The sequence below is a fragment of the Megalops cyprinoides genome, chromosome 2 (assembly GCF_013368585.1).
Source record: "Megalops cyprinoides isolate fMegCyp1 chromosome 2, fMegCyp1.pri, whole genome shotgun sequence".
Lineage (NCBI taxonomy): Eukaryota > Metazoa > Chordata > Actinopteri > Elopiformes > Megalopidae > Megalops > Megalops cyprinoides.
Genome location: NC_050584.1, coordinates 44,827,506 through 44,847,551, shown reverse-complemented (window position 1 = coordinate 44,847,551; position 20,046 = coordinate 44,827,506). Strand labels below are relative to the sequence as shown.

The following is a 20,046-nucleotide window of genomic DNA, read 5'->3' as shown; positions in this document are numbered from 1 at the left end:
GAGTCAAAGCCACCTTTTAGCTTTACTTTTTTACTTTTAGCTAAAGTAATACACAGACGCGTATGGGTGTGTATGTGTGTAATTTCTGTTAAAATGTCCTGTTTCTGTTAATATACCCCTAACTGCCACTAAGTGGACAGTATATTCATCTTCAATTGCATCCTATTATATCAGCATTACTGTGGGCTGCTATACAGCATTCAGTGTCGAAGTGCATGATTTTGAATCGAGCGGCATTACTCTCTGGTGAGATTAAAAGTCCACAAATAAAACTCAAAAACTTTTAATGAGCGGTAAAACCCAACAACGGCCAGACTTTGAGGCCTACTTGACGAAAAAACAGGAAGTTCACGTGTGCTGTCGAAGTATTTGAGTTTTTTTGTTGTTGTTGGACAATTCACTAGCAAGACAACCCAGCATGTAGATTGACCAAAACATAAATGTGTCTGGATTACAAAGGAATATTTGCCATTTAATTACGTATGGTACCCGTATATGTCGAATATCCCCTGATATGTGCCTAACAAAATTGCATTAAGTTGTAGGTAGGTGACAAAAACATTCTTAAAATTATTTCATATACCATTTACATAACTTCGTCATATTTTAATCCAAATTTGAGGCTGGGGGACGATTAGGTTGCTCACAACCTCTAATGTAGTTAATTTCAGTGATATTTCCTGTTTGTAACATCATACAATAAAGGGTATAATATTAAAATACACAAACTCATTACAAAGATAATTAAAGGTCTACTTATATTATTACTTTGTATATTCATATTTATCCTTGGCTATCAAATGACTTATTTTTAAAAAGACTGAAAGTATTTTTTTTCCAAAAAAAAAACAATTTTAAAATAAACCCATAAAAATTATTTTATAAAATGACTGGCTTGTTGAACAAAGTTGCACAATTACAGTGTAGTGGGTAGACAACACATGTCTGTAAAGTCAGACATCAACATGAAAATCAATGTTGATTCATTGATCCTCCATTGATCTTTGCCAGACGTCATAAATAGATGGCAAACTAACTACATCACTACCACATAAACGCCAGCAGCTACCGTTAGTGTGGACATCCCAGCTGCAGTCGGCGCTCACGTGGATTCAATGTGGTTAGTTACTCGATTGCCAGCCGATTGCTTGTCTTGTACAGTGTGTTTATTGGTGCTGCGAGAGAGATGAGAAGCTGACAAAATGGCTGTAGCGACAGGAGTGGGTAAAACTAGGAATACAAGAAAAGATTCCTAAGCAGTGCGAGTAATCGGAAATGAGCACTATTTACTTGTCCTGGAGTGCCACAATTGTGCTGCGACTACAAATTTGAGTTCATAGCAAGCTTGCCAACGATTAAAACCGATCAACATACGGGTTCCGTGATCGACACAGGACGTCATACAGCTAGCTAGCTAGCCAGCCAGCTAACTAAAAGCACTTCGAATAAGTGTCGCTGGCTTGCTAACCAAGGAAACTGGAGAGCTAGCTAGTTAGCGGGTTAACGGTGTTCAAGCTGTCTTGAGCTAAGTAATATGCATTCTGTGTTAATTTCCCCCAAGTATGCTTGACGTTTGGTCGTTTTTACAGTTTGCTACCTCTGACATGTTGAATTGCAGAGACGGGACCTTTAACGTTAAGCCAATTATTCAGCGAGCTAGTAGACGATAGCTAACAGGCCACAATTTAGACAGCTAGTGAGCCATCGAGCTAACTGGGCAGGCTTTGTCGGGGTGCAAGTCAGAATAATTTTATAAACCTGAATTACGATTCCTCACCACCACTCAAAATCAGCAATTCGATGTGAATAAAAGTTAATGTAGCTTGTTAGCATCAAATGTGATATAGCTAACGATAGTTGGTTGGCTAGCTAGCTAGCTAGCCTAGCTCTCTCAGAAATGATCAGGAATTCCTGGCTTGCTAGTTCGGTTAGTTAGTTAGTTAACCTGCAAGCTGGTAACATTAGCTTTAAAAACAGTTTTGTTTTTTCCCTTCAATTAAGCAAAACTATTCTGTTTGTGGTTTTTGTAGCTAGCCACAGTAGCTTGTAGTGCAGAATCGCTCGTCTGCCGACATTTGTCCCGTGTCTGACGTGAATCTGTAAACCGTAGGACTAAAATTTAAAGATGTCAGAAAATCAGGGTAACGTGAACAATAATCCCCTTAATAACAATGGAGGGGCGAACCGAATACGGAACCCCAACATCAACCAAAACCCACTCATCAACGTGCGGGACCGGCTTTTTCACGCTCTCTTCTTTAAGATGGCAGTTACATACGCAAGGTTGTTTCCTCCGTCTTTCAGAAGAATTTTCGAGTTTTTCGTCCTGCTAAAGGTAAGGCCGCTTTTCACAAAATGGTACAGTAACATTAATTGTGCTGCACGTAGCACATCACTGTAAATGCATGTTGATTTTCAAGATATTGAACGGTTTCTCTGTACAGGCTAATCTCCTTATAACCATCAGTTGAAATACTTAAGCTGATCTTTATAACGACGATATTGTGTTCCCTTCATCAGCTGTTGTCTGGACTCAGCAATTAATGCAGTCCATTTATGTACGTCCTTTTCTCTGCATTTGTTTGTGATTTTAATAGAATATCTGTCTATGCACACGTGCTGTCATGTGGATAGTTATAGGCAGGTGGATATATAGGTGGATTTGTTTTTGAAATTTAGATTAAAAAAAAAAAAACTAGGAATGACAGTCACATAAATGTATGAAGTTACGACTGCTAAGTAGGGCTGGAAAACTGTCCATAAGCAGCGATTTAACCTGCTGTTGCAGAGCACCAGCATACAGTATTCTCCTGACAGTGGCTGCTACTTTGCTGTTATGTTGTCAGCGCTTTGTTTCTCTTACAGCACATCCACACATTACGTACTTTCAGCATTCTTTAGATTCTCCCGCGATGGCGCACAGTTAAAGAATCCTGTCAAAATTCTGGCTTTGGTGTGCATCTGCAGGTTGAAAGCTGGATTCAGTTTCCATACTGAGACCAAAGAAACTACTACACAGGTCTAAGATGTAGCATCCTGGTAATACCAGGCTCTGTTTCTATCTGAAGTAGTAATAAAAAGCCAAATATTAACATGCGAATTGCAGCTTCCAGTGTTTGCGGTCTGTATGAATTGACTGCCTGACATGTTGTTTATGGGAGTAGAGGAGCCAGCCATGTGGGTATTCGTCAGGTAATTCTAGTTCTGTGGGCCACTGTGATGAATTGTATGCCATATTCCTTATGACCAGCTGGAAACAGTTCCAAAATAAAGTGCATTACAGTTCTGTTCGAAATAAAAGTGAGAATGAGATCATTGTTACTACTGCTACAGTTACTACTGTATTGTTACTTCTAATGATAGCTGTAGTAAAAGTATAAACGTGGTTAATAATAAAGTGCGTGTGTAACATTTGTGAGTCTTGCCTAGTCATAGGTTGCCTTCATTATTTCAAAGTCTGAAACCTGTAAAAGAGTTGGGAAAACACTTGGTTGTGTAATGCAGAGAGGGATAAGGGAGGGGGAAGAGATGCACATTTACAGACATGTGCCATGTCGACTGATTTGTACAGTAGCAGAAATGGAAGGCAAGTCCTTTTGAATGTCTTGAGCGCTTGCCTTTGCTGAAGACAGCACTGGTATAATAAACAGGCAGAATTGTGTTTTTTTTTTTTACTGCAGTTCTCGTATCTGTACACAGGAATTTGTCTTTGAGGGCTGTTAGCACAGAGGGCTAACTGAAAATGTAGCATCATGGAAAGTGTGGTAGACAGGTCTGGGGGGGGGCAGAAAATGCATGACATCTAAAGGCACACTAGGCTTGTGTGCCTTGTACTGATAGCCAGTCTGCAGCTCTGTTACACAGAAGTGGGCATGGGAACAGGGAGATTTGCTGAGGCACCTGCTCATGATAATCAATATGCTCAGACTCATGCAGAACAGTGTGGCACTACCTGTCTGTTTCATAGCAGAGCTATCTATAAGCCAAACCTGTCCCGGTGCTGATACGTATCAGATTTGTATATAGGATATGAAGTTAGACTTCAGTCTTTCTGCTGTCCCTCTCCAAACTTTTCTGATCCTTATCTGTCTGCCAGAGACTATTCATTCTCCCTTGCATGTGGTAATGAGCATGTCTGATGATATAGCCTCTGTAGTGGTGTAGTGTTATTGATTGCTGCTGGACACTCCCACTTCTTTTCTCTTCTCTGCTCTTTTTTGACTTAGGCCGTACATTAATCTCACCACTCCAAAAATACTTTGTCTCTTCTAACTTTTTCCCCTGTTCCACTCCACATTTTTCTGTGCTCTTGGCGAGTCTTCATGGTTGATGATCATTGCCCTATAACGTCACCTTGCTTCACCTCCAGGCCCTGTTCGTGCTCTTCATCCTGGCCTACATCCACATCGCCTTCTCTCGCTCCCCCATCAACTGCCTGGAGCACGTTCGGGAGAAGTGGCCCCGCGACGGCATTCTGAGGGTGGAGATCCAGCGCAACTCCAGCCGGGCGCCCATTTTCCTGCAGTTCTATGAGACAGAGGGCTTCCAGGGCCTGGTGAAGGAACCGGAGGGCGAGGGTGGGGGGCTGGGCTCGCTGCACCAGGAAGAGGAGGAGGAGGAGGAGGAGATGACCCTGGAGATGTTCGACAACAGCTCTGTGCAGGTTAAGGAGGGAGAGGGAGCCGACTGGGTGGGAGGAGGGGTAGTGTGGAACGAGCTGAAGTTGTAGCTGCTGGGCAAGAACTACTGAACTGAACCATTCTCAGAAAGCAGGGTGAAGTGCATTGTGGGAGAGAGATTCATGGTCCCCTTCTCTCTTGTCCAGTTTGAGCTGGATATCGAGCCGCGCCTGAAGCCCTCCTTGAGCAGCAGCGGGCCGGGGGTGGGTCTCAACGACACTCAGGACCTCTCCTTCAGTCAGGCGCCCACTAAAGGTATGCAGCCGCTGAGGGAGACAGTCTCCGAGATTGAGATGCTAACCCGAGCAGGTAAACCATCATTCACCACTTTTTACTGACTCACGCTCTTAAGAAAGACAGGCAACTGAGTGAAGCTGTGACTCCTTTAAAGTCCTGAATTTCTGATCCCTTTCTCCTCTGCCACCCCCTTTCACTTCCCACCTGTTGTACTTCCCTCTCACTCTCTCACGCTGTACTGACAAAAGCTCCTTCTGAGGTGATTTAGAAGTGCAATTACACTGATGAGGATTAAATGGCGATGGCCACCGGCCAACAGAGCAACATTTTAAAATGTGATTTGGGAAGGTTGAGCAAATGTGATTCACCTTGACTGTTGTTCTGTGCCCTCTCAGTGTGGGTGGAATGGTGGAATCTGCCTTCTACTTCATGCTCATTCAACCTTGAAGCACTTTAGAATGGCAGCAATACTGTTTTAGGGCCCGCACCTTTTTAGCAGGAACATGGTTCATTGTGAATGCAGATGGACCATGTTGTACAGGGTCAGAGCCCTTTCAGGTTTTATAGAAAACGATGAGTGCAGTGCAGACGAGAGGCAGCAGCCGTCCTGTATACAGGCAGACTGCCCTCCTGGCAGGCCCACTTTAAGCGGAGTAGGCCGCTGCGTTCCACATGAGACGCCGCGGCTCAGCAGTCCGGCCAGTGCTATTGGTAGTGACACAATGGCTGCTTTGTGTGGCAGGCAGAGCCCCAGCCAGTCCATGCAGTGGACAGGGCTTCAGTGCGTTCCAGCAGACTGCAGCTGACAGGCAGACAGGGGCCTCCGCGCTGGCCCGCGTCCTGCAGCGTTAGCAGAGTGCCGTCATTCTCTGAGCGCAGGGCTGTGTCCGCTCTCCTGCACTGTGGCTGTGTGTGTGTCCGTGTGCGTGTGCTCACTGCTATGTCCAGCACTATTGAACAGTTTTGAGAGAGAGTGTTGACCTTGTTTAGTAATAGTATTAGCGATATTTGTTTTAGCAATTTGCAGGGTGGGAAATTCAAGCACGTGTGCTGTATGCCTTTTGCTGTGTGAGATGCGCATAATGATTTGTACTGTGATTACAGTGTATTATGTACTCTGCAGTGTGAGATGTGTATTTATGTTGTAGTGTTTGCAGTGTGGGAGGTGTGTGTTTAGTGTGCTGTCTTTGCGGTTTTAGAGGTGCGTGTGTGGTGCGGTGTGGTAGCAGTGTGGGAGCTGTGTGTGTTGTACTGGCTTTGCATTGTTGGCTATGTGTGTGTGCACTGCTTGCATGCTCTTCTGAACATGGCTTTGTGTGTTTGCAGTATGGCCACAGGAGGAGTATATTGTGGAGTATTCACTGGAGTATGGGTTCCTACGGCTGTCCCAGAACACACGGCAGCGTCTCAACATCCCTGTCATGGTGGTCACTCTGGGTAAGTGACAGGAGGCAGGGTTTATATGAGACCGTGTACCCCTTTCTTCTCCTGCTTGTAAGATGGGCAAAAGCACTTACTTTAGAGGAAGCTCAGGCCAGGTTTTCAACTCATTACAATAGAACTGTAGGCATTACTGCCTGATGCAATGCACTGTCAATGAAGGTAGAAAACCTAGACCTATTTTGAAGTGAGACTAAAGACTTTTTCAGTTCATCTGAAACATTTGAAACATTGCTGAGTTTTTAACTGGTCAAAGGAAGTCTCTTTAAGCTGTCCTGATTAGCGCTTCCAACTAAGCATGACATACAAAACAGTGCTAAATCCACTTCCTCTAATTAATCAACAAGAAGAGAACAGGACTGTTGGCAAGATAAATGTGAACTCTCCTTGTTTCTCAGACCCAATGAAGGATCAGTGCTTCGGGGATGGCTTCAGTCGCTTCTTGTTGGACGAGTTCCTGGGCTATGATGACATCCTAATGTCCAGTGTGAAGGCATTGGCAGAGAACGAGGAAAACAAAGGTACTGCCGCACTCTAGCTCTGCTTTCATGACTGAGAGTTGTGTAACATGGCTCCATCTGCCCTCTGTCATTGTGAAAGGAAGTAAAGCAATGCAGTGTTCATTTTGAGGAAAATCATTGCGAGTGGTGATGGAGCAGGGTGTATATACACGTGTGTGCATGTGTGAGAGTGAATGTATGGTGCTAGCGTTGGCCACATGCTGACCTGTGTGTATTTGTTTGGATGTTTGTGTGTGACTGTGTGGTACATACACTGGCCACATGGTGACCTGTGTGTCTGTCTTTGTTCAGGGTTTTTGAGGAACGTGGTCTCTGGGGAACACTACCGCTTTGTCAGCATGTGGATGGCGCGCACCTCCTACCTGGCCGCCTTCGTCATCATGGTCATATTTGTAAGTATCTGACTGGGTGCAGGCCCGTCTGTGATGCATTGGATTTGATACTTTAAGATATTTCTGTACTGTTTACCATTGCAAGAGTCATCAAGTGATCTGTTAAACAAGGAACAAAACTGAACCCCGTGGTAATAATTATCTATTCATATCTTCCACAAAGGGCTCCAGGAAGCCCAGCCCAATTCCTAAGTCTTCTGGGAAAGTGTGCTCGTATTTACAGGGCGAAGGATGTGTGTGTGCGCTGTCATCCTTTCTGATCATTAGTGTGCTGGATGTCTCTATGCTGTTACCCTTTCTAATAATGAATCTTCTTTCAGACACTTTCTGTTTCCATGCTGCTACGGTACTCACACCATCAGATCTTCGTCTTCATTGGTGAGTTACATCACATTACATTACATAATTGGCATTTAGCAGACGTTCTTATCCAGAGCGACTTAATATAGATTTGTTTTTTTTTTTTTTATTACAATTTACCCATTTATACAGCTGCATATTTACTGAGGCACTTCTGGGTTAAGTGTGTTGCCCAAGTGTAAAACAGCAGTGCCGCAGTGGGGGAATCAAAGCGGCAGCCTTTTGGTAATGGGTCCTGCTCTTTGCCACTATGCAACACTGCTGCCCTCACTGCCGAGTTTGTATTCCACCATGCACCCAGCTGTAGTCTCTTTGTCCACACTGACCTTGAGGGGAATGCAGTGCTATTTCAGTGTTGAAAACAACATGGAATACCAGCACACACTGGCATAGTTAGGAATGTGGCGAGGTGGAGAGATGCGTAGTTGTGTGTGCAGAAATTACACTGGTTCTCTACATTCCGCTCTTTGTGTGTCCAACAGTGGACCTGCTGCAGATGCTGGAGATGAACATGACCATCGCCTTCCCAGCAGCCCCTCTGCTCACTGTCATTCTGGCTCTTGTCGGTAAGTGTATTTTGCTGTTTTTATCATCTCCGTTTCCAGGCCTCTGAAAGCGCAGATGTTACAGCTGTATCAAGGTTGGCGTCTCACTGTCCTTTCCCTACAGTGTGCTGCTGTCTTTGGGGAATATCAGTGCTCTAACCTCTGCTCTAATGCAGTATGGTGGACCCTAAGCAAAGTGCACACTCGTGTAGGCAAGAATGATAAAGAGAAAAAAGACAAGACATTCCCCTTTCATCCGATTCTCTGTCTCTCTGTGCTCCCTCTGGCATAGGTATGGAAGCCATCATGTCAGAGTTCTTCAATGACACAACTACAGCGTTCTACATCATCCTCATTGTGTGGCTGGCAGATCAGTACGATGCCATCTGCTGTCACACCAATACGAGCAAGCGCCACTGGCTCCGGTAATGACAAATACACTCGCTCACTGTCCTCGTAGCAAGCCTGACCAGCATCACTGTCACACAGCACTGAACAGGGCAGTAGCTCTGTTATTTTGCTCCTACTTTTCATCCAGAAATACTGTTCACTTACCCTGTCAGTCTCAGCTGGTGTATTATTATTTTTAAATTTCAGTTTTAAATTCTGCTGCTGTAACACTCTCTCAACACTTCCTAAATGAGCCAATGTTAATGGTGTCTAGGTTTGAAATACTTGTATTTTTTAAAATAACATTATTGTCATTGTAAGTCATTATAAACGCTACATCTCACATTACCAGTCTGGCTTTATTGTTACTTTTTAGTGCATTACGTGGATGGGTTACAGTGATAGGCTGAGAAATGCTTCACTTCAGGAACTTACCATGCTCTAAAGTGTTTCAAAGTGACACGTAATTCCAACATTTGACTTGAAGTAGTTTTCTTTGCTTTTATTTCTCTGCTGCAACATGGTGTCTTTATTTTTGTAAAAGGCATCTATTCTCAAGAAAGCCTCCTCTGTGTTTCAGGTTCTTCTATTTGTATCATTTTGCGTTCTATGCCTACCATTACCGCTTCAACGGACAGTATAGCAGCCTGGCTCTGGTCACATCCTGGCTCTTCATACAGGTGAGTGTGTCATTACAGTACAACCTCAGAGTTTTAGTCCATTGCTAGTTAAGTGTACAATATAGCCGGGGATCACATGAGTAAAGATGACATTGTATTACATTGTTGGCATTTAGCAGAAGCTCTTATCCAGAGCGACTTCCATAGGTTACAGTTTTTACATGTTATCCATTTACATAGCTGGATATTTTACTGAGGCAATTCGGGGTTAATCTTGCCCAAGGGTACAGCAGCAGTGCCCCAGTGTGGAATTGAACCGGCAAGCTTTTGGTTATAAGTTCTGGTCCTTACCACTATGCTACACTGCCGCCCCATCCCAACATCCTATGGCCATTGCAATAATGAATTAAGAGGCAGCCTATCTGAAACATTTTTTCTAGAGGCGATGGTCCACTTGTTACCTTCCGTTTCCCTCACACCCTGTCTATGACCTTTGACCCCTACAGCACTCCATGATCTACTTCTTCCATCACTATGAGCTGCCTGCCATCCTGCAGCAGATCCGCATCCAGGAGATGCTGCTGCAGAACCAGCAGGCCGGCCAGGGCAACCAGACCACATTGCAGGACAACCTCAACAACAACACTAGCAGCGCCGCGCCCAACGAGAGAGCTGCTGCTGCTGCCGCCGACGCTAACGGCCAGGTCCACCCGCCCACCGACGCCCAGCCCTTGGCCCCGGCCCCTCCCCTTCCCCAGCCACACCCCAACGGCCTGGTCAGTCCAGACACAGGAGAGGTGGGCAATGACCTGGACTGGGTAGCTGAGACTGCGGCGATAATTACGGAGGCGCTGTCGGCCCCACAGCTGGGGGGGTCGCTGCTGGAAGCGGAAGGGCTCCGGGAGGCAGGGGTCGCTGATCCGGGTGTCAGCGTGGTGGCTGAGCTCCGCGTCGGGGGCGTCACAGGAGGGGGAACGGAAGGAAGAGGGGTCGGGGTGGCCGCGGAAAGCAGCAGCAGCAGCCCCGGCTCGGCTGGCGTGGTGACCGTGGAGATCCGAGCGAGTGGCTGCGCACAAGGGCCGGGCCCATCCGGTGGGGCACCCCAGGAAGCAGAGCCCACGCCCCCTGCAGGCCCAGCCACTCCACACACAGACTGTAGGGGACCCGATGCGGGGGGGGCGGACAACGTGAGGCAGAATGACATAGACTGGGATGCTAAGACAGAGGACGACTCCCGGGCTAGCCCCCCAGCTCCCGACCCCCAACCCACTCCATCCTGAGCTCCACCCACACACTTCCACATGCAGATCGATCGTTCCCCCCCGCCCCTTTCTTCAACACCATGTCTTTTGTGTGGACAAAAAGCAAGGGCCTTTTTTTTTGATGTGGCTTAATTAATTTCTTTAAGAAGACTTAGAGGGGAAGTGAGAGGAATGGAAAGTGCAGAATTTCCCACCCCCATTTTCCCCTTGGGAAGCGGGGCTTAAGTAAGCTTTTCATTTTCTTTCCTGTGGGATTCGCATCACAGTAGATTCTTATTGAATTATGTTGTTAAACTGGCCACATGTTAAAGTGTGCTAATTTGGAAAGGCTACATTTGTTTCCAGGTGATTTATGTTTTAATCGATGATCAGTTTGTTTAAACGCTGAGGTGGTGTAGCCAGATTTGTGCAGGTGGTATAGAAGAGAAACTATTTCCAGTGTGATTCTGTAAAATAAAGGTGCTGACCCGTGTGGAGTTGAAGGTAGCGGTGTCTGTATGAAAGGCAGATTTGAAGTGAGGCATGAGCTCTCCCGCCCTGGCCGGTTTGGGGAGCACACAGACGGCCATCGTCAGACCCGCGTCACCGAGGGCCGCCTTGCCCGGGGGCTTATGTCCTTTTTCCATTCCATCTCGCCAAAGCCGCTTTGACTCATTCAGAACAGAAAAATATGTTCGTTCGTTTGTATGGCCCTGTCTTGGAGCCGCACATGTTTCTCAGTAGCGCGGGGACAGCGGTGAGACGGCTCTGTCAGAACGGAGCTCCTCTGTCCCGCTCTGTGGCGTTGGCGTGGCCGGCGAGCTGCAGCGTGATTCAAACGTCTGCCCGCATCAGCCTTCAAAGCTGCTTGTGGTGTTTGCAGTCCGAGACTCCAGGCTGCAATCAGAACGGCAGCCGGTGTCATATTGAATGGAGCAAGAGTTGGTGAGTCAGGTGGGGGCGTGGGGAGGGGGGTTACTCATCCAGCTCTCGCCCAGTCCTGCTAGATTTCCCACTGATTACAATCAAACTTAACTAGGTTCCACCTCAAGTACCTGATTATTGCAGCTGCCTATCTGCAGCTTCTCTGAGAGAATCCCTCATTGGCTCTTGGAGCGCACAGATATATATATAGCACTCGTCTTAACTCTTCGCAGTGAGTTTCTGGAGGGAGGATTACCAGGGAAATGCCAGGCAAAGTCAGACCTGGACACACAGTAGCGATGTAGTCTTGTAGAAAATGAATATCTGTAAGCAAATGTAGTTTGTGCATGAAGGCTTAGCTATCGCCTTAAGCCCTGCACTGTTTGCCACACAGGGGACTTAAAAAATGCTTTAGCTTTCACTTATGGCCCTTGCTACTTTGCTATTATACTGTTAAAACAACCCAACAAACTACAATAGGCTATACTGGAAGTAAGCAGCACTATGGTTAGCCACCTTAACGCTGAGGAAATGAAATGTAGAGTCACGTCTTCATCTCAGAGTAGTGCACGACAATGCCATGCTCTCACGGGTTTCGCACGCTTTCTCGCAGGCATTTAAGTTGCTGTCATTTCAGACAGTTAAATGACAAGAGTGATCTGTCTATGTGCTGTGTATTTTACAGACTGAAATGCCACTCTCGATTGGTACTAAATTCCCCAGACTTGTCGCTATGTGCTCGAAGTACAGCATTTCACTCCAGGTGCTGAAGGTGATGTTGAATACTGTGTCCAAACCTGAGTGGTTTGGTTTTCTAACATATGGAAATGGACATGTAAATGCTGGCAAAGGCTTGCTACACGATACAAAACGGTTAATTACATTTTTTTGAATAGCCTTACATGGAGTTTTACTCTTGCTAGTAACACTTCTTGCTCCAGAGCTCCTAGACTTTAAAGGACAGGCGGCTAGTTTTACCACCCCCCCCCCCCAAAACCCATCTGGCCCCCTTGAGAGACCAAACTGTTGTGACCTGAGGGACACTGCTAAGGAGGACAGTGCAGTCCACAGTGTATCTGCCTGTCTCTTCAAGCCTGTTTTAGAAGTGACTTCTTGTGTTCCACTTTCCTGGAACAAGAGGGTTACCATTTTCTCTGTAAAAATTATGTAAATGGAACTAAGGGTATAACCTGCTAATGGGTGTTTGGGTGGGTGTGTGTGCCTCTTAATGCCGAAAGGTTGAATGGGCAGTAACGAAGCCGATATATAATTAACTTACGCACTGCTTCATAATGGACTGATCCCAATCTGCTGCCTGGAGAGCTTAATTTTGATGATGCCTTATATGATTCCATTTTTTCCAGTTGGGAGTTGCAAATGCGACACTTTTTGCAACACAAGTGGGCTAGAGACAAAAATTGGTTAAAATCTTTTGTGCTTTTGAAATGAAAAAAAAAAAATGCAGTGTTTCAGTAATGGCTATGCAATATGCAGGGCAAAATGAAAAGGGCCCATTGGTTCAGGAATGATGCAGGTAGTTTAAATTGTGCAATACGGCAATATTCTGTTTGATTCACGTCTTTTGAGTTTGTTTTTAGAAGAGATGTAACTAATACAATTAATGAACAACCCTAATGATAAGGTTTCCAGACAAGTCATGTGTTTATATTTCTGTGCCTATTTGCTGTCATGGAAGAGAAAGCAGGATGATTGTAGCCTTGGAACAGTTGCTCTTCATTGTAGATGTTCTTTTAGACAATGTAAACAAATCCTTAAATCTCTGATGGACTAGATTTCTTATCTCATTCAAATGTATTTAACTGTAACATAAAAACATCTGCAGAAAAAAAAGAAAAGCCTTCCTTTGTACATACAGTTGTGCTTGTGAGTGTGTTCCTTGGTGTTCTGTCTGTTGACTTTGTGTGTTGACATTGTTGAAGTGAAGAGGCTCATTACCAGTCTGTCACTTGGGAACAGCCTGAGGGCTGCTGATAGCAGACGTGTGCCTTGTTTCCAAGGGAGAGACTGGGAGCGCAATGGTTCACACACCCAGATTAGAAACATACACACACACACACAGCCGCCCAATCAGAGCTCTCTCCTACAAGTGGATTAGGTCTCTGTAATGATGGTCTGGGATCTGTGGCAGGCTGTTTCTCTTGGGGAAAGGACTGACCCCTTTTTCCTCCAGTTAACCCTACATACAACAGACTTGCTTCTGCCACCAGGAGTGCTGCTCCAGTCTGCCATTTATTCCGGGGAGTATTTGTGAATGAAACGCTGAGGGAATTTGCTATGTGTATTTAACTCCCAGTTGTCAGCCAATGCTTAAATCCTTTGCAGGCTTGAGACATAAGCGGAAAGCAAAGGCATCCTGTTTGCCATCTTGTAGGAATGTACCAAACATTTGAAAAGGGTTTCAAATTCATTTCTAGCCATACTTCTATCAGACTTTATTTTGAAAAAAATGTCAAGGCCAGTGAACAATGCCAGTTCAGATCTTACAGAAGTAAAATGAACAATGGAAATGCCATTAAAAAGGGGTTTCAGTATCAAGTCCTTTTAACCCCCTTAGGTCCTTGTGACACCCTGCCCCAAGTCAAGGCTCCAAGTCAAGAGCACTTTTACACCAAGTTCACTTGCAGTTGGTTCAGATTGGAGGAAAAAAAATCTTTGAAAATGCACCCCAGACTATGTTCACAATGTTTCAGGCCAGGAAAAAGAATTCTCTTGCACACAAATTCAAGATCACTTGCAGCAACACATAGCCCAGACAGAGTTCTATTGCGACTTTCCAATTGCACTCGGTTCACTAGCCTTTTACCTGCAGCAGTTCTTTGGAGAATATACAGATACGATGGAGAATACAGACACCCAGTGTGCTGTGCTCTTGTTTTTCATCTGTGTTTCATCAGTTAATTGTAGTAGAAATAGCACAGTGAATTTTTTTTGCATCTGTCTGTAGAAGATGCTGTCCTTTTGGAAACGAGCAACACACAAGGCTGGCAGCTGAAGTGAAGACAAAATGTTTCCTTTCAGACTGCCCAAATGTCTGGGGGACCAAAGTCAGACACAAACCAAACACAGTTCCAGCTGCTCTGAGACCACCCATCCGCTTCTTTGTGGTAATGCATACCCTGGTGTGGTAAGGTTACTGCCGGGGTTTTAAATATGGGTCTTAATGGACAGAACTGCTCTTCTTTTCAAATCAAACATTGAAATGAACTTGGTGTCAAAGTCCCCTTATGCTCCTCTCTGACGCTTTGACATGTATGTGCAGATTGTCGTTTCATGGTGCCATTGCGCTGCTTCTTTCAATCCCAGCCATCATCACCTGCTGTGAAATGGCAGACAAAATTCAAAAATCGAACAAAAAAAAAAACAGTTGGATAGCAGTTTTCAATTGTGTGAGTGGAGAAAATCCAGGATGCTTGAGTTTCTCAGCGTGATCAGAGCGGCCAGTTATGGAGGCATGCTGGTATCTCCAGCCCCACCTCTGGGGCAGCAGATGAATGAAGGCCTGAGTTCTCCCTGTAGGAACCTGTTCTCTGTAGTGTACTCCAGCCAGCAGGGGGGTATTGGATAACGCTCAGCTCCAGCACACTGCAAGCACCCCCAACCACCTCTCTTCTGATCAAATCAATGTGTCCAGGGGACACTCTCACCCCGATGGATGCCGTAGCAAATCCCAGCCATGTCAGAAAGCCTGAAGATCGGATATTTCCAAATAGGCAACAACCCACCAGCTCCCACACCCCTCCACAGCCCTCCAGCCTCTGAGCCCAGCGGCTGGGAGCATCACCTTTTTTCATTGGTGTCTTTGGAGGGGGAGGCGGAAGGGGCAGGGGGGCCTGCAGGGGGGGTTTCTGTTACAGTCAGGGCAGAGCTGGCCTTCTCTTTGGCCAGGAAGGTCTGCAGCTCGGCTCTCCTGGCCAGCGCGGCTCTCAGCTGCCCCCTGATCTCCTCGATCCTCTCCTGCAGCTCCTGGAGCTCTCCATCCTGGGGCGGGGCGCCAGAGGAGGGCAACCGGGAGGAGGAGGGAGGGAGCGGCAGGATGAGGCTCGGGGGCGGAGCCGCAGGCCCCCCGTTCTCACAGATCCGTCCCACCAGACTCAGCCTGGGCATAGCTTTCTCCCCCTCTGGCACGGCGCGAGCCAGGAGGCGGCGACTGTTGAGGGTCTCCAGGTTGAAGTGGACCCGCTTGTTGTCCCTGGGGTCCTTGGGGTCCCGGGAGACCTTGCTGCTCTCATTGTTCCACTTGGCCGTGGCGCCAGGTGGGGGGGCGGGAGGGGGCGGCTGTGGGGGCTGCACCTTCTGGATGTTGCAGCTGAAGGATAGAGAAAAGGCCTGTTTTAAACAGCTTATTGTGACGAATGATTGCTGCAGATTTGACAAATGGAGCAAAATCAGTTAACAATTGGTTTTCAGGCTAGTCAGATTGGCTTTGAGCTTTCTTTCTATTTTAGTGACATCATGGAAGTTTGAATTGGTCTTAATCACATTATGGGATACTGTCATGCTGGTAGCTGTTAGTTTTGATGAAAAATCGCTGTCTGTACCTTTTCTCTGTGTTGGCCCGTTGCCTCTTCACATCCTCATAGGTCATGTTCAGTGCTCTGTGGATTTTCTGCAGAACAAAAGGCAGCAATGACACTGAGGAGGGAGCCAGGCTACTTCACACTCTCTTATTCGAGTTTTTGGAATCAATACCATCTCAGAAATTGTAATTACTTTCCCTGCTAGTTAGTAATCCTCCACTGGGAGAGGAGCTTATTTGACCTCAAGAAACTAAGCCAGGCAGATTGGAGCTGCCAGTGCCCTGGAAGATGTGACAGAATTCAGTGTGATCTTGCCTGCAGTGGCCTCGATTTGACAATAGATGGCACTCTTTCTTTTTTGTAGAGAGTCGACGTGATATACTGGTGCTAAAGACAGCTCTGTTCTTGGCCAAGAAGATGGAAAACCAATACCATAAAATAAGGATGTTTTAGGGGCAATAAATGTTTGCTAATGTTGAATTTATTAAAAATATGAAAATAAAGTGCTTTTGAATATACTGTTTAAAACACACATGCAGTATATGTGCCAAGGGCAAAAACAATATACTTTAGACAGCTAAATTATGAAGACGCAGACAGTCCATTAGTCCATTAGCACCATTAGTCCAAAATAGGAACATGTCTGCTTGAGAAGAGCATGTCCATACAGCAAGATTCCATGAGAATTTGCCATACATGGACAGTGTCGTGAGAATGGCACCCACACGTCTTCTGCAGTCTTCGGCCACAACCCAAAGGACAGAAAGGAGGCGACGTGGGAGGAGCGCTGTGGACAAGCTCACCTGGCTGGTGTGGAGCCAGTACTTGAACTTCTGGCGGCGGCGGATGTGAGGCAGGACGAGGCGGTAGAAGGCGTGCTCCCCGGCCAGCGTGAGCAGAGCGCCGGCTACGCCCACACAGAGCAGCACGAACAGGCCGGAGAAGTGCCGAATGCCCATCTGCAGCGTCTGCACAGAGCCGGGAGAGAGAGCACAGCATGCTATACCGGACATCTCCTCTCAGCACTGAAGAGACTGGCAGAGCTACTGCATGGCAGCGCATTCCTGGTCAGGGTCAGCGTCAGGGCCTTTCTTTCAAAAAAAAAAAAAAACCCAGACTTCAGCTTGCCAAAAAGCACAAACTGGCTCAGGGCTTTTCTTTTGTATCTGTTTTTAGCTGTAATGAGTGCTGCGGACGTGGAAATACTGGCAACCCTAGATAGATCTACTTTGCCAAAGTCGGTTCCCTATCGTCAGCAGCAGGTGGCAGTGCAGAGCTGTGCACACACAGATCCACACAGCATGTCCGAGAGGTGACATGAGGAAGATTCCCACATCCCCTGGAGTGGCCTTGATGGAGAAGAGGAAGGACTCCTACTGACAGGAACTAATTAGAATTAAATAAGCATCCCCTCTAATTGAAATACTCGTCATGCTGACATTACCCAGTTGAACTGTGAAAATATTGAGTTCCTTGGGCCATTTCACATCTAGAGCAGGGAGCAGAATAATGTATGGATAACATATGGATATATGGATCCTGACTTCATATTTAAGTGGACAAGTACCACACAATTCCTTGATGGTCTGCTGATAAAGGTCATTTTTAATGTCCCTTGCTATCCTTAGTTTTGTCACACTGTCCAGCCATTTATCTGAAGACAGTTATTGGGCAAATGTTGTTACTTGGGCAGCTCTAGGATGCTCCCCACTTGAATACAATGTTAACATGAGAACAAGGACTCAGAATGACAACATGTGTATGAGAGCAGAACAGATGATCCTCTGCAGAAATGTGAGGGTAAAGAGGAGCGCGTGTGGACAGGGGACTGGGCTGTTCCAGAGCGCTGACATGCTAGACCCCATGGGTACGCTATACTTGGGCCCGGAGTGACACGAGCCCACCCCAATATTCACCCAAACACTCATGGCCATTTAATCTGGGTTTGCTGCCAGGAGGAGCTGGCAAGTCCACCACAGACCACCGAGTCTGTCTGTGAAACAGGGCATGCTTACTGGAGAATAACTCTTCCCATTAGCGCTCAAGGTTTGCTCAGCGTGTTAGCCTGTCAACATCGTTTAAAAATGAACATGTCCGCTCTGTTTTGTGTTCAGGTCCAGGTTGCTTTAGCCCTTCACCATTGATTCCCTCACCTCTCTTGTAATGGAGTATGAGTGAAAGGATTTAAAATGCAAATTGGCTATAATCTTTTGAGTGCAGCCTGTGGTAAATATGTCTTTTTAAAATCATAACAAAAACAAAATTCCAAAGTGATGTCTTTAATCATTCTCTAAACTATGTATTTTGAGAGGGTAGATGAAGGGTATTATAACTTGAAATCCCTTTTCTGAGTTCCTGTCACAGTGATGTTTAAAGCTTTTTAATTCCCCTCTTTTTTTGCCAGGAAATCAACTTTCATCGTTCTCTTGAACTGTTGAGCTTCCCAATATGTGTTGATAGACGCATTTAATTACTTACCCGGTCTGTGAGTCAAGACTGACCAGTAAGTAAAAGGAAACAACTAGTGTCTAACTGAATGGCTCCCTCTTCACAGCTGGAGAGAGAGGCCTGCCCAGTGCTCTTATCAGAGGGGAACCATTGGAGGGGAACCAGAAAACAGCTTTGCATGAAATAAACATTAACATACTCCATTAATTTCTCTGCAAAGAAATCAGACGATAATTAGATAATTGGAACAGTGGGAAGCACTTGGTGGAGCCACTCGTCTGTTCCTCACGTTTCCTTGGTTCCCGCGCCAGACGTTGGGGGAACGCTCACAAATCACAGCTGCCTTATCTTCTGTCTTTATATTATGAACCCATTTCCAATGTCCTGGGCTCTGCTTCCCTGTCTAGGGAGCCAGAGCTGTTCAGTAAACAGACAAGACCATCAGGCTGGCAGGCGCCTCTTAGGAGGCCAAGCGCTCAGACAGGCAGAGCTAAAATAACATTGTTTGATTAGATTAAGACAGCAGTTAATTACAGCAAACACAGCCTGTTGGCCCAGGACAGTGACACAATGCTTTGGGGCAAAAAGCAGTGAAGAGGCACTCAGGATTAGGCTCTGTTTCGTGGCATATGTTCCTGTGAGCAACTAACTTAGACAGAGGCCAAGCCTTCATTCATACTGATTAAATTATGATTTATTATTATGTAGTGTGATGAGTTGTATGTCAATGCATGACTTTATAGGATCCTGGTAATGAAGGACACCAGGAATGTCCTTTTCAGCATACAAGATGACTCCCAGAGCACATCAGAGGTAGTGGTAGTGTTTCTCTCTGTTGTATAATAAAGCCCCCCCCTTTCCCCTGCCACTTTTATGAAACCCTGTTTGGAATCAGCAAATGTATATTAGACTTGTCTCCCCCTGACAACCTCTCCGCTCAAGCAGGAACGCTAAAGAGAGTAAAATGAGACAAATGTGATCCTCTGATACACTGGCATGCATTTTGTTTTTCCCTTTTTCCAATTCTGTAAGTCACACAGCGCACACAATAGAGTGTGCACTCATTGCAGGACAGACGCCTTTCCACTGATATCACCCGAGCAAGTTGCACGCAGGCACCTGGTATATGGGTGCCTGAGAGTGGTATGGTGATGAAATCTTGGTCAATCTACCCAACCTTATCACCAGTGGAATGAAGGTAATTTGTTCCACAGCTGTGGGATGCACGTCATTCTTGCCGAGTGACAAGGCAAGAATGACGTGCCTTGTCACTCGGCCAAATGAATAAATGTAAAATGTAAGGCCAGTTTTTAACCTGCACTCAAAGTGTACACCTTGCAGACTGAGCCAGTTGGGACCACAAAGCTTTCATTTTGTCCTGATCCTCTTCATGACTGACCAAAACACAGAGTGGTCATTGATTGCCCATGACATTGGGGGTGCTGTTCTTTCTGGGCTCACCTCTGTCACTGCAAAGACCCTCTTTCCACAGGGGACCACTTTGTACCACTTGTCATGCAGCATGTCCATAAACCCGTCTGACTTGTAGCGGCTGATAAACTCTGACACATTGGAAGTGAGCGGGGAGTTCTGGGGCAGTCCAATACCGTAGCCTAGGTGAAGAGAAAAACAGGAATAGTTAAAGATCACATACCATAGAACAAGAATTGTTAAAGCTTATTAAACACCTCTATTCAAGATCACTGCTATT

At 46.0% G+C, this 20,046-nt stretch overlaps 2 protein-coding genes across 3 annotated transcripts in view; one reads left to right on the top strand and one right to left on the bottom strand.

Annotated features, from left to right (window-relative positions):
• The first annotated feature begins 1,179 nt into the window (after window positions 1-1,179).
• On the top strand, window positions 1,180-13,198 carry tmem259 (transmembrane protein 259). Of its 2 annotated transcripts, none has more exons than XM_036521479.1 (11): window positions 1,180-2,335; window positions 4,370-4,663; window positions 4,826-4,934; window positions 6,243-6,353; window positions 6,755-6,877; window positions 7,169-7,269; window positions 7,590-7,647; window positions 8,112-8,195; window positions 8,467-8,599; window positions 9,145-9,244; window positions 9,691-13,198. In XM_036521479.1, exons 1-11 carry the CDS (start codon window positions 2,126-2,128, stop codon window positions 10,462-10,464), a joined length of 2,097 nt encoding a protein of 698 aa, XP_036377372.1. In that variant the 5' UTR covers window positions 1,180-2,125; the 3' UTR covers window positions 10,465-13,198. The 2 variants fall into 2 exon arrangements, with proteins under 2 accessions (XP_036377372.1, XP_036377371.1); XM_036521478.1 differs by having other exon boundaries at window positions 4,826-4,988.
• A 1,949-nt stretch (window positions 13,199-15,147) lies between these two features.
• grin3bb (glutamate receptor, ionotropic, N-methyl-D-aspartate 3Bb) overlaps window positions 15,148-20,046 on the bottom strand; it is a 53,213-nt gene continuing 48,314 nt past the window's right edge. The window contains exons 6-9 of the mRNA XM_036519448.1: window positions 19,797-19,948; window positions 16,691-16,855; window positions 15,909-15,976; window positions 15,148-15,676 (exon numbers count right to left, since the gene is read on the bottom strand). Coding sequence (XP_036375341.1) covers window positions 15,148-15,676; window positions 15,909-15,976; window positions 16,691-16,855; window positions 19,797-19,948 — 914 coding nt within the window. The remainder of the gene's footprint in view (window positions 15,677-15,908; window positions 15,977-16,690; window positions 16,856-19,796; window positions 19,949-20,046) is intronic.

Excerpts from the sequence above, each read along its gene's own strand:
- tmem259 (XM_036521478.1), top strand. The coding sequence starts at position 2,126 with ATGTCAGAAAATCAGGGTAACGTGAACAATAATCCCCTTAATAACAAT. Across the intron at positions 6,354-6,754 it reads TGTCATGGTGGTCACTCTGG|ACCCAATGAAGGATCAGTGC; the intron begins GTAAGTGACAGG and ends CTTGTTTCTCAG. Across the intron at positions 6,878-7,168 it reads AGAGAACGAGGAAAACAAAG|GGTTTTTGAGGAACGTGGTC; the intron begins GTACTGCCGCAC and ends GTCTTTGTTCAG.